Here is a 14,176-nt window from a genome sequence, read left to right on the forward strand (position 1 = left end):
GAGAGAAAATAGAGAGAGGAAAGTGGGGGAATGTGGTAGGAGAGGTCAAACTGAGGAGACTGCTCTTCAAGCTGTTTTAGTTCATAATAAAAACTGATTTACTCCCCAAACTTTTGAGCCTGAAATAGAACAGCAAATTACTCCATTCTTTATATTTACAAATGCATGTATAATGGATTTTTTTCCACTTGATCCATTGGTTTACTTTGAGGGGAAAGCACAAAAAAGGCAGTACAACACTACAATATGTTGGCGTCCATATGAAAAAATATAACAATGTTTTGTATTTTTGACTAGATTAGACTGTAGATTTCATACATCTGCTTGGGAAATGCAGAGGTGTAACTGGGATATGACCCTCATTTTCCTACCCTACCAGAGCTACAGAATGAATTTCTTATCACGCAAGGAACAGAGAGGGGGGAAGAATGTAGGTGTGAGAATATCTGACCGTGGAGGAATGACCAGAAAATGATTTCAGGCAGAGAATGGTGACATCACATGTATGACCATAAATGGACACATCCAAACCTTTACTACAGCTTCTCCTCATAAGCCAAGAAAACAGAGATGTCTAAACTGAGATGTCTATGAACAATGCTCAAACCAATCGCTGGACTATGGAGCGAGTGCAAGCCAAGGTGGTCACAAAAGTAACTCTCTGATTGGCCATGACGTTTCTTAGTAGGGGTCTGCATTGCTGATTGGCCATGACGAGTTTTGTGGTGGGGGCTCTAATCCTCTCCACACTCTCTGCAGGCGCTCAGTGGAGTTTTCCCACATAAATCACACAGCACTGGGGTGGTAAAATCATTATTGTCTTTTCAGGACTCGTAGCTTGCTAGCACTAAAAGGCCAAGTAGTATGCTAGCACAAATAGTTCACACACATCCTCCTCTCGCTAAAAGGCTAGGCAGCATTTAAACAGTCACAGTTTGCGCCGTTTTTTATCACCCGGGGCTAAGTATACTTTGTAGCAGTCACTAAAAAACCTGATGGCACAAACAGCTTTACAACGCAAATATTCTAGCACTTGTTTCATACATATAGACAAACATATGACTAACGGTGAAGCCACATGGCATAGTAAAAATAATTGTAAAATAAAAATGTTACTATAAAAGTACACACAAAAAAAACAAAGCTTTGTGAATACTCTTTTCATACTGATCTCAAATACCCAAATCTAAATTATCCAAGGCTATATAACATAAAATGTTTTAAAGTTGCAGTATATATTTGTCATATCAATCAATCAATTACATAGCACTTTTACAATGATGATTGTTTCAAAGCAGCTTCAGTGTTAAACAGGACAATATTGCAAAAAAAAATATTTGGCTGTACCGTCGTTCTGGAGAAAACAGTGATGTTATCAGCTTATTTTAATTTATCATATAGCGACAATGTTGGCAGATCAGTATTATAGTTTATAGAATTAAATTAGACCTAATTAATACATTTTATTTGTATATTTTGTTGAATAAATATGATCATAATTTTATATTCCCCAACTGAGCAAGCCAAGCCAAAGGCGTGACCAGTGCTGGCAAAAAATGAGTCACAATGAGTAAATTTTCACAAATTACAGTAGTTCGTTTTTTTACATTTTCTATAACACTTTAAAATGATGCATGATTTGTTTGAAACTCAAAATAGACATTTGTCACTTGTTTTGCCTGTAGCTCGAAATTATCCTGTGCGCATTCCTAACTCATTTTGCCAGAACGGGACACATATTTATTTTTACTATGCAAGCAAAAGGTCAAAATTTATTTAAGTAAGCAAATCATCTTTATTTCCACCACCGTGTGTAAAACCTGTCTTTCAAAACGCTGATCTATTTGTTAACGAAGTCTGACAAAGCAACGCAAGCTTTATCAATGCTATAAGTTTGGGTTGGCACTACCTGTTTGACCAAACAATGAAAGACGGGCGGAGTGTTTAGGAAAACTAAAACACGGTGTGGTGCAGAAATGTTACCAAAAAAATATCTAGGCCTTCCTAATACAACATTTTCAACAGCCAAATATAACCAAATCGTTAGTTTTAATGATGAAAGCCATTCTGCTACACTAGAAACACTCCTCTCATTGATAAATTCAAATGCAGTTTTATTTTTCAATCCCTTCTACCAGAGCTTGTTACCCCAATTCTTTCTTTGAGACTAGTTTTTATGTATTAGCCATCATCAGCAATCTCCCCTGGGATGTCTGGGGTGTGGGGTTAAGTGGGTGAAGAGAGAGCAACAGTGACGTTTGGCTTCCCACAGGGTGGTCCAGCTTCAAAAAGTAGATTCACCATCCCACTTTCATTTAGAACAAGGCAAACACACAGTACCATTCAATCTGTACAAAGAACAGAAAACAGTATAACAACAAAAAAAGGCAGACTGGATTACAAAGCATTATTACGTCACAATAGCACTCAAATATGTGGTGATGTTTGATGCACATCAATATAGTTAGTCAAGAGTCTGTACAGCTGAGCAAATGATTTCCATTAACATTGAATTACTCGTTCGGAAATACCACATCAATGGGATGGGTACTAATCAGAAACTAGGCAAACGATCTCCTCATTTCCCTGAGCACCCAGGTGCTGAAGGCAAGTGTGAGACCATGTTTAACCTTCACTAGCAGTAAACAGGGCAGTAAATCACAGTGTCCGTCACCTTGTTGTTTGTCTGATGTTGGAACCCCTCAGAGCTCTGCGAGAATCTCATCACCTTTCTTTCCCTTCAGTTTACTTTCTAAAAACCCTTCTAAAAACATACACACCTCTGCAGTTACACACGTTGCTGACATAAATCAACAAATTATGATATGGTATGGTTTCAGTAGAAGAAGTTATGTTAAAATAAAAGATTAATCTCTCACACAATAATATTTTATTTTAAATTACAAAGGCATTTCGATTAAGATGTACAGTCTGGCTGTGCTTAATGCATACATGTTTGTACCCTTTAGCACACCCCTGTTCCCATTTTTATATTTTTAATTTTTTTTATTTTATTCTTGTTTATCTTAACATTTTTAAAGAATTTTTTTTTAAAGATTAGCTTGAGGTGACAACCATCAGTTAATATTTAAAGTCTGTTTATGAACGAAATAGACAATCAGTGTGGATGAGCTCAAAGTGCGCACACTGAGCTTAATTGGAACAGCAACTTTTTTTTTTATTAATTCTTTATAAATATTATTGAATTAAATTAAATATAAAAGGACAGCTTTGCTAAATAAATAATCTAGGTCGTATATTAAGTTCATACATATAGTAAACACTGAAAACCCTAATAAGTTGATTGAACTCAATTGATTTGAGTAAACTCGTTCCCTCAATTCAATTGAGTAATGGAGTCCAAGAAGTCCTCACTGCAGCCTGTAGCACGATGACGAACTGGATCAGATCCAACGCGTACTGGACGCGAATGCGCGGTGGTTTCATTCACAATTCGATGACGTCATATACGCATGCGCAGAAGAGTTTTGCATTCATTGAATGCACAGGAGAGTTTTGCTGGATAGATAAATACTCAAACCGCTCGCGCAAAAATAACGATTAATAACATGCTCACGCCAACAGGACACACGTTTAGCATTTTTCCTTGAATGTTTGGCTGGTATTTTAAAGTTCTTTACAGATCGTGTTGCATTGAGGATTAAAATTACAGAGACAATTACTTGACTCATTTTTTCTATATGATATTATATTATTATAATATTATAATATTAACCCAGATCGGTATGAATGACATTGCCATAAGGATCCACCATCCAGTACGTATTGGATCTGATCCAGCAACGTCATCGTGCTACAGGTTGGTGCTCACGTTCACTGTACTTAAATTGTTAAGTTCACAAAACTGGATACACCAGAAGCTCAGTAAACCATGCTGGGTACAACCAATAAAAACATCAACATGCACTGCGGCATGAATAAATTACACATCTGAATTGTGACACATTTTCTTTGATTCTTACTATTTTCTTTTATTTTTGCTCTTTTGTTCTGATGGTTTTGTAGCTTGTTTATGTTCAGAGTTGATCTGTTTATCGACAATTTTTGATTGTCACCATTGTAGAGATTCATACGTGGATTCTTGATATCTGTGCATGTCTAACTAATGCCATAGATTTAAACATTTTGTGCACAAAAAATAAAATAATAAGTTGTTCAATTTCCACAAGAGTAAAGAATCTCATGGATATTTGTATTAATATTTCAAAACTATTAATAACCGCTTTGACAACCAGAGCATTAGACTCTCTCTATGAGATCAGGGATTCTGCCAATACATGATGATGTTATCATCATACAATGATTAAACAACATCACTTGATGATATATTCTCTTTGACTTTGTGTTCCTTCACAAATGTGTCTCACAAACACAAAACAGCCAGAGAAACTTTATATTATAATATTATTATTTTCATTAAAACAGAAATAAAGTAAATCTGGTTAGTTATAAGTTAGTTCACATATTATTGTTATGTTTAGTAACTTACACATTTTTACTTACCGATTTTAAGATTGCACACAATGAAAAAGTCTCCATCTTAACTTGAATCAGCAACAGAAAAGGACTGCCTTTTGTAAACGTCCTCCAATCAGTGAATTAGTTCTTGTTTCCAGACAGAACTCCTTACATGGCCAATCACATCAAAGCAAGACCAGAGTGAGCTATTTTAATTAATGATTTTTGAGTTATGATGTTTATTAATAATATTTGGTCAAGATTACTTGATTTGTTTAAGTAAAGACAACATTAGGGTTTACAGTGAAGGTGTTGTCTGTTGTCTGTCAACTTACGACGTTCGCATGGTTTTTACATTCAAAAACATCATAACCAATAAGTTATAGGCCATTTTCTACACTGGTTTTGAGGCTTTTTCCTGAACGCTGGGTTTTGATAGATGTGCTGCACTGAAGACTTTGAAGTCAACGCCCACGGCTAGGATTTTAGAAGATTTGCATATTTAATGAGCTTCTGCTCCCTTGTCAGTTCACATGAGGGATTGTTTTGAAAGCAGCAACTGGAATAATTATCTGACAGGGCTGAGTCTCAAAACATATTTATCAAACAAACACAATGATTTATCGCTCATCCAGCCGTGATTTATTTTATTTTTTATTACTTGGCCCGCCCAATCGGTGGATATAAGAGTGAACCACACACACACACACTCACACGGCAAGTATTTTCAAGTATGATCAAAACTTGAGCAATTATATTTTTCCTTTAAATATCAATTTAAGAGAGTGAATAACACAGATCAAGAAATTAATGTTATTAAAATTTACTAACAAGGAACTTTTCAGCTCTGAAACTTACAGGATATTCTTATATTACCATGACCTTTAATATATATCAAAGCCTCAAGAGAAAGATGATTACTCAATTCATCACCCCTTTAATATGGACCGTTATTATTGAAAATATACATTATTAGGATTAATAAAGGATTATTAGGAACACCTGTTAAATTTCTCATTAATGCAATTATCTAATCAACCAATCACATGGCAGTAGCTTCAATGCATTTAGGGGTGTGGTCCTGGTCAAGACAATCTCCTGAACTCCAAACTGAATGTCAGAATGGGAAAGAAAGGTGATTAAAGCAATTTTGAGCGTGGCATGGTTGTTGGTGCCAGACGTGCCGGTCTGAGTATTTCACAATCACAATCAAACAGGATGCACCTGAGCTCAATTTTGTGTCATAGCAAAGGCTGTGAATACTTATGCAGCTACATGTGATTCTTTCATTTTTTATTTTAAATAAATTTGCAAAGATTTCAAACACACATTTTCATGCTGTCATTATAGGTTATTGTTTTTAGAATTGAGGGAAAAATGTATAAATTTAATCAATTTTGGAGTAACACTGTAAGGAATAAAATGTGGAAAAAGTGAATATAACTTTAGCGCCCTAAATAATTTCCGAATGCGTTGTATTTAAACTAAAACAAATTCAAATGATTTTCTCTTTCTCTCTCTCTCTCTCTCTCTCGCTCTCTCGCTCTCTCGCTCTCTCTCTCTCTCGCTCTCTCTCTCTCTCTCTCTCTCTCTCTCTCTCTCTCTCTCTCTCTCGCTCATATCAAAGCAACAGCACCATTTATAGGGATCTTTGCCAAGTCATCTGCCAGCCGTAACCACAGTGTGACAGACAGACAAAAATGCTGCATCCCCTTCACAACAGCATGTGCATGAATTAACCTTGCACACAACAAAACAATAAACAAAACAGTGTCCCAAAACATGGCGGGTGAAAATGCCTTCTGTTAGTACTCCAAATCCACAAGTATTCAAAATGACATCTCAAAGAAGCTACATCAGACAACTGTTGCTTAACATTCTCCAATTATCAAGCAAAACCAGAAGAGAGCCCTAATCTGAAGTGCACACTCAAAGAAACATAAATACTCTAGGAGACTGTTTGAAATAAATAAAAATAGTAGAGAGTGAAAAGTGACGAAAACCATCTTGAATTAACAGGTACTAAACCACATCAAATAAGAGCAGGTGTTCAAGTTATGGTTTCTAGTTAAAGGGTCAGTTCACCCAAAAATAAAATTGATGTCATTAATGACTCACCCTAATGTCGTTCCACACCCATAAGACCTCCGTTCATCTTCAGACACAGTTTAAGATATTTTATATTTAGTCAGAGAGCGTATCCAAGTGCATGCACATGTCCATGTCTAGAAAGGGAATAAAAACATCAAAGTAATAATAATAATAATACATTTTATTTATAATGCACTTTATATTAAGCAAAATCTCAAAGTGCTACAGAATTAAAAACAATCAACAACAATAAATAAATAAGTAAATGAATAAAATAAATAGTAGTAAAAAGTAGTCCATATGTGACATCAGATGGTTAATTAGAATCTCTTGAAGCATCGAAAATACATTTTGGTCCAAAAATAACAAAAACTACGACTTTATTCAGCATTGTCTTCTTATCCTTGTTTGTGTTCAATCCTCAAATAAAGATTCAAACGATTATGAATCAGTGAGTCGATCAATGATTTGGATCGCCAGTGTCACGTGATTTCAGCAGTTTGGCAGTTTAGCATGCGATCCGAATCATTGATCGATTCACTGATTTACAACCGTTTGAATCTTTATTTGAGGTTTGAAGGGTTCTTTCTTGTCATTATAGATGATATAGATTATTTGGAGTATACTCAACTATTCTTCTATATATAACCTTTTAGGGGTTCCAAATACATAGCGCCGATAGAACCTTTTCTTCTAAGAGTTTGTGTGAGCAGGAACTTCATTAAAAATAAAGTTTAACATTCCTAATAATAGGATCCGAAGGAAGCTTATGCATGCTATCTTCTTTAGCATGTTATTTGCTGCTGGCGAGCGAAAGCGGAACAGCTCCATTAATGTGGGCAGGGCTACTGAATTAGATGTGCTTATTCTGTAGAGGTGGTGTTTCATCACACGATGACATCAAGATGAGGCACATTCTGAGATCGATCGTTTTCTGGGCCTAGTGCCTATAAAAACTTTTCTTTGACTAACAAAGAAGTTTTCAGCTCTGAAACTTACAAGATATTCTTACCATGACCTTTTATAGAAAAAGCTTAAGGGAAAGTTGATTTCTCAATTCAAAACCACTTTAAAAGATTAAAGCTCTCAGGCCCAGAAAGGTAAGTAAAAGGTGGGTAAGACATCATTATTAGTCCATGTCAATCCAGTGGTTGAACCTTAATTTTATCAAGTTTAAAAAAACAAAACAAAAATAATGACTTTATTCAATAATTTTGTTTTAACCTGTGTCTTTCCTACCTTTCTGGACCATGAAGGTGTTAATTAAATAGCTGTCTATGGAGGGGCCTGGGTGCTCTCAAATGATATATTATTTGAGTTAATTTGGACCGACATGAGGGTGAGCAATAAATGACAAAAAATTGGGTTTAACTATCCCTTTAACTTTAAGTGAGCCTAAAATAATAGCAAAGTTTATCTAAACGCAGATGTACACAGCTATCCAATAGATCAACACTGATAAATAAAATATAGGCCAATAACTGATACGGTAATGAACTACTAGTTTTCAAACATAACATTATAATTACCCACACATTTGAAATAAAATACATGTTATGATTTTCCTAGAGGATTCAGGAAAACAGTCATTCTGAATCTTTGAATAGAACTATGCAGTAAACAATACCTGCTAGATAGGCCAAACAAACTTTCTACATGACCCAAGATGATGTCATTCTTTCTAACGAACTTAATTGTTGTGAGCTTGTTAGATTCCACACACATTGCTTGCACTAATTTATTCAATGATAGAAGGGGGACAAACTACATCCCTAAATGTTAGTGTTTTGCCACCTCCCCCCCTCCTGCACCCCCTGAAGAGAGAAACTGTGTCATAATGCAGTACCCCTTTTCTCATTCAAATGACTGCCATTGTCTCTGTATGCAACCAGCTCTGCTATGTGCCACAGAACAACTGAGTCTCTATATGTTGCAGAAAATGAGTACACCAGGGCAGGGTGTACTAAAGAAGCCTCACTGAACATCCATGCTGCTTTGCGAGAAATGAGGGAGGGAAACGTCTGCTCTCATTTCATCTAAGAAACTATAATAAAATAAATTATATTCTTTCGCCCAATATCAAGTACACAAACATGCTGCCCTATATGGGAGACTGCAAGGCCCCTTCTGTGGTAGCCTAAATCATATAGACAATTACCAAATCTCCAGAACTAAATAAAAAAAAGTTAAGTAAAATGTTTGCATCGTTTTAGTTAGTATGACAAAAAATGATGCAAACCTGGGGAACTTCATACTCCCAGTAGTACAACTTGATTCGCTTTTAATCTAGACTCAGACATGTTGCTATGCTTAGCATAGTCTGATTAGCTTCATTAGCATGGTTTTCAGGTTTAACACAATACTTTATTTAATTATTTCTGTTTCTTAAATTGTTTCAGTATATAATTAGTAGTTTAGGGCGATTATTGTGAAATTGTGTTAGTCAGACTAGGCCAAGCAAGCAAAAAAACCAAAACTTGTTTGCTGTCTGCCCATAGAGTCACTATTCTTTTCAGTTAAATATATAATTTTTATAATAATTATATGCCCACACTTAGGCCTAATATGATTCACTGTTTCGCCCCTCCTTGCCGTTTACTGGCATTAAATTTGTCTTAAACGTAGCCTACTTACCTTTGTTAATTGAAATGTTTTGTTTTGTGTGATATACAAAGAGCAAACGTTGATCTCGTTCAAGTTTTAAACTTCTACGTACTTGGTTTTCGGAGGGGATACATTCGGATTCATTTCGAAGCCTTTGACGAATCCGCGCTATTCACTCCGGCGGAAGGGCGAACAACACACTTGAGGGAGCGAAGGCTTGAGAAGGGGGCGGAGTGATACAGAGCCTGGCGCTGAACTCCGATTCGAAGTGAGCGAAGTGGAGAAACTTTTTCAAAAGTTCCTGGAGGTGTTTCGAGACGCACAGCAGCCGAGTCCGAGCTGCAGAAGGAAATACGGAATTGGACTATATCGAAAACGCTCGATTTTTATGCAATTCGCTCAAGTTAAATTTATGACGCTGCTTCATCTGAATGTGATTCCTTGGAACTTCAATCACCGTGTCATTTTTTAAAGGATGTATTATTGCTAACATCTCAAAAGAGGAGTAGGATCGAGTTTCCACAGAAATGGGGAATTATATTCTTTGGATATTTCTGTCAATTTTATATCTGGTGCAAAATAGCGAAGGTAAGATGCCTGCTTCTTTTCTCCCTTTTTGTCTGGGTCTAACTTAGCTGTTTTATTAGGACATGTGTGGACGTATAACCTGTTACGTTAGAATTAATGAAAGAACTTTAAACACCACCTGTCTTCGACTTTATTCGGTTTCTTTTAAGAGGTTCAGAATCATTTGCGTCTTTGCTCGCAGCTTCTCGATGTTTGACGCAGGATGTGCCATAATTGATAGTTCTCATAAACGATTTTGTTTCAGTCCGTCACTGGTTCGGTAACGTTAACGTTATACATTTTAATGTAAAGAACGTTGCTCTTTTTATTACGCACCGACTATTGTTGTGAACATGCACAAATAATGTTGGGCAGAACATTTAGCAAGAATATTCAATGATGATGGATGGGATTTAAAGAGTTCACACCACACGAGGACGTCTCTTTGTTGGTGAGGAATGTTGCATTTGCCAATTGCTTGTTGTGGTATAACTTTAACGAGTTTAATTCTTCATAACTTAAGTCATTTTAGAGGGCTTTGTATTTGCTGGGTCTGCATGCATTTTGTCCTTGTCTGGATAGCTGAACCGTGAGAAAATAACAGTAAATGTCTGCTTCGCTGCACTGGTTGTAAGCGACCTATCAACGTGCATAGTAATTGAGATTGTCATTAGGATATCATTTTAAATCACTGCACTAGATTCTATCTATATTTAATATTTTACATTTTTTATATGTTCTAAAAGACTTGGATGAATGGAAATTGTACATTATGAGGTTTTTTGGAGTTCTCTTATGAAGCTTTAATGCTTTTGTTTGAATGCATAATGCATTCAGCAATTTTGTACAAACAACAATTAGCAAATTATATCTATTAGTTATTTCTTGGAGGTGGTAATGAGCGAAAATAAAATAAGCATGCAATTCAAAAAAGGGCTACCTTTGTTTGCTTGAGTTGTAATGCCATTTCTTGTTCTTATTGTGAGTTAATTCAGTTAAAATAGATAAAATTATATATGGAAAATAAATAAAATAGCCTACATTCTCAATTGGAAAAATCGAAAAAATTAAAAGATGCAAGCTCTCGGCAGCCTTTTGAAGACAAAGCTACCTAGAGTTAACTTACAGATGAATCGACAATAGTAGGCTACTATATAAGTATTATTAGTATCGTAAATCATTCGCATTCTATCGCCTTTCGTATTTGATAAGAGTTCACGTGCTGAATTCTATTGTCATTCAAACAAAGCGGGAGTATGTGTAAAGAATCTGAATGTTATCTCGCGGCACTCTCACAGATAAGATTCATGCAAGTTATATGTACCAAAAGTAAATAGACATTACGCTAGGAGGACGTATATATTGAAATGTGCCTGTTGTATGGGTTTCCGTGAAACATGAACTGTAATGTGTCTTATTTCATGGTTGTCGATTGTGAAAGGTAATTAGATTTTTATCGTTCATTTTGAAGTGGTCTCTGCCTCATTGTGCCTTCTCTTTCCACAGGATTGCGCTGCGTGGATACACACAGGCCGTGCGAAAATGGAGGAATGTGTATCGATTCAAGATGCTTGTAAGCTTACAGTTGTCATTTTTATATTGCAAATACATTTGTATTTGTTACACTATAGTTTTGATGTTTAGTTCAAACTCCAAATGTTTTGATAAAGTTGCCGCATAACATTCACAGTGGTGTGTTCTGAACCTGAACAGGTGGTACTGGGGTGGCATTTGCTATTGCTGTTATTCAGACTTGGTTATCAGTTTCACATAGAGTTTTAGTTCAGTGGCTTGTACATGTAGGAGGTCTGTTTTGAAAATTGTCCTATGAGTTTTAGTAAGAAGAATAAATAATTCACCACATTCCATGACACACATTCCATAGTTAACTCTAGTTGGACCATGTCATTTTTTGCTTACAATAAATGTACTATACACCTGTCCACAAGATATCAGTCACATAATATATATGATTGAACATCTGATAGTGAATCTATGCAAGTGTTTTTTGCTCACGCCAACAAGAAGTGTAGCGTTCCTTCACACAGGCTGTCTTCATTGTTTATGCTAATACAAAGTGATTGTTATCACATGAAAGCCTGGGGCTGTTGTTTTATGTTTCCCGCCTGATTTGGAAAACTGTGTCTGTGCACTCTAGCTTCCATTCATGGTGATTAGTGTTTTTTTTCCAGGAGGCACTGGTACGTGGGAACCACTCTCGGTGGTTTTATGTGATGGCCAAATCAACAGTGTTAAACTAAAACCGATACTTTTGTTTTGTATGTGTAACTGTTTTAATCAATCAACCATTGAAAGCAGTTTTTTTTTCATTCTTTATTTGAAAATTAGCAGTACCTTCTGCAGTCATGTTTATTACTTAATGGTATGTTCACTCCTTTGTTTACCTATCCTTAAAACAAATGTATCACAGTCAAGAAAACCTGCCCCCACTGCACTATTAGTTTCCTCTTAGAAGCCCTTTTTATAATTTATATAGCTTGTAAATGTTAGTTCTTTTATAAGCATAATATATGTCAGATGCTCTTGTTGTGTGCCCTTAAGGAATAATCTACCTGCTTAAACCACCCCACCATTAACCCCACCAAGAATCTCACACCCCCAGGCAAGTTGTTATTGCCTGCTCACTGACCAGGTATCCTGGATGAAGCCTCGTTGTACTTTAAACCTGAAATTTTAATGCAAACTCACACCAAAGAGTGTGAGTAACTGGGATTTATGTCCTAAAGGATTGATAATTGTTGAGGCAAATTGAAGCCTTAAGTGGTAGGGCATAGCTGAAAGCCATTGGTTTGTTTCTTGAAACTTAGTGTGTATTTATATTTTTGCATAAAACTCCAGAGTTAGATAAATATGGCATGGTGGCACTAAATGACTTTTGTGTCAGTGTCACTTTATTAATCATTACCCAGCACACCTCAAGCCAAGTTATGAACACAGTGTGTTAGTAAATGTGTAATGCTGTTAAATGTGCTTTGTTCTGTTGTCATTCCTGCTCTACTCCTCTACAAAGTTTTGTTGACAGCATTTGTTATGACATTTAATGTTCTTTTTTTGTTTTGTTTTCAAGAGTTTAATGTTATTGTATATGTGTGAAGAGCAGCTCACTCACAATCTATTGCGTCAGTGTCAGCAGGTGGTATTTTTCAAGTGAAAAGGATTAAAAAAAGACGACTGTAAATGTCATGCCACAGTAATACAGCCATCTGGAATGGCCAGCCACAAGAGAGTGGTTCGACCAGTCCTTAAGCTATGGGGACAGTAGACCCACTCCAACTCTCTCCCTAGAGATCCTGATGAAACCAGAGATCCAAAACAACAGAAAGGGACCTTTATTCCTCCAGATACCAACCTGTAACCCAGCACCGCTGGAGAGACCAGAGAGAGGAGAAGGAGGAGGACTAGAGAAGAAAGGGCATATGAGAGTAAGGGAACAACAGAGAAAAGAGTGGATAATGGCACTTTTAGCAAACAGAGGCAAAGGTTGAACTAGACGTAGTAAGGAGTACTGGTTGGGACCTCAGAATTTCACAAGAACACCAAGCTGTGTTGAAATCTGGTCTCTGAGGAAAACCTTGGCAAAAAATCTTCCACCTGTTCCTCCCCATGACGTTTTCCTTCCTTACCATGAGAGCTTGTGTGCCTAGAGGAAGTTAATTGTCCTATTTAGTGTGATATCCTTGTTGTGAGAAAGCTCCCTAGTGACCGTAATATTATGCGAATATGCCCCTTAGGACTGTAATTGTTACTGGCTCAATTATGTCGACTGTTGTTTAACCAGGGTCTTGTTGAGACATATACTGAGCTCTAGTTCTTGTTTGGCTCCTGTCATTTCATGGTCCCCTGCGCTGAGAGCTTCAGTGGCTGGTGCAGTCCATGACAGATTACAGGAGTAATCCTTCTCTAACTCTCTCCAATGAATGCTTCTTTACAATGAACAACAGCCCAATGCTTCTTGGGTTACTTTTATGAGCTGGTACAGGGTAAACATCTGGAATATTCAGGGGAACTGTTTTGTGCTTTCATTTTGGCACAGGAATGTGAATCATATCATATAATCCCTGTAGAATTTCATTAGATGCAAACTGACCCCCTGGAGGTGACACCAAGGGATGAAGTCTGTGTAGTATTCAGGGGATTCTGCTCTGTTGACGTGGTTTTTAAATTCTGGTCCTGCCATGGTCCGTCGCTCTTTGAATCCCTTTTCTATAGGAAATGCACGACATGGAACGGCAGCGCACTTGTTGTGAAGAGTCCAGGAATGTCACTTTAGGTGAAGAGTCAGGAAGCTCTGTTAAAGTGTCATCGTGCCTCTAATCTCATCCCCCCAGTGTGGAGAACATGCAAGCAAGTGCAGCCACGGTGTGGGATAGTCTCGACTGAAGCAAAGAGATAATTAGGCAGATTGTGAGAGTGT

General features: G+C 36.7%; 2 protein-coding genes across 2 annotated transcripts in view; one reads left to right on the top strand and one right to left on the bottom strand.

Moving 5' to 3' along the window:
* The window catches only part of col5a3a (collagen, type V, alpha 3a), a 172,109-nt gene extending 162,730 nt beyond the window's left edge, over positions 1 to 9,379 (bottom strand). Inside the window, exons 1-2 of the mRNA XM_067421459.1 lie at positions 9,287 to 9,379; positions 6,598 to 6,704 (exon numbers count right to left, since the gene is read on the bottom strand). The gene's annotated coding sequence lies outside the window, so the exon portion shown is untranslated. The remainder of the gene's footprint in view (positions 1 to 6,597; positions 6,705 to 9,286) is intronic.
* Positions 9,380 to 9,480: 101 nt separating this feature from the next.
* Positions 9,481 to 14,176, top strand: part of notch3 (notch receptor 3) — a 30,413-nt gene continuing 25,717 nt past the window's right edge. The window contains exons 1-2 of the mRNA XM_067421488.1: positions 9,481 to 9,762; positions 11,248 to 11,314. Coding sequence (XP_067277589.1) covers positions 9,702 to 9,762; positions 11,248 to 11,314 — 128 coding nt within the window. The 5' untranslated portion in view covers positions 9,481 to 9,701. The remainder of the gene's footprint in view (positions 9,763 to 11,247; positions 11,315 to 14,176) is intronic.

Source organism: Pseudorasbora parva, chromosome 2 (genome assembly GCF_024679245.1).
Source record: "Pseudorasbora parva isolate DD20220531a chromosome 2, ASM2467924v1, whole genome shotgun sequence".
Taxonomy (NCBI): Eukaryota; Metazoa; Chordata; class Actinopteri; order Cypriniformes; family Gobionidae; genus Pseudorasbora; species Pseudorasbora parva.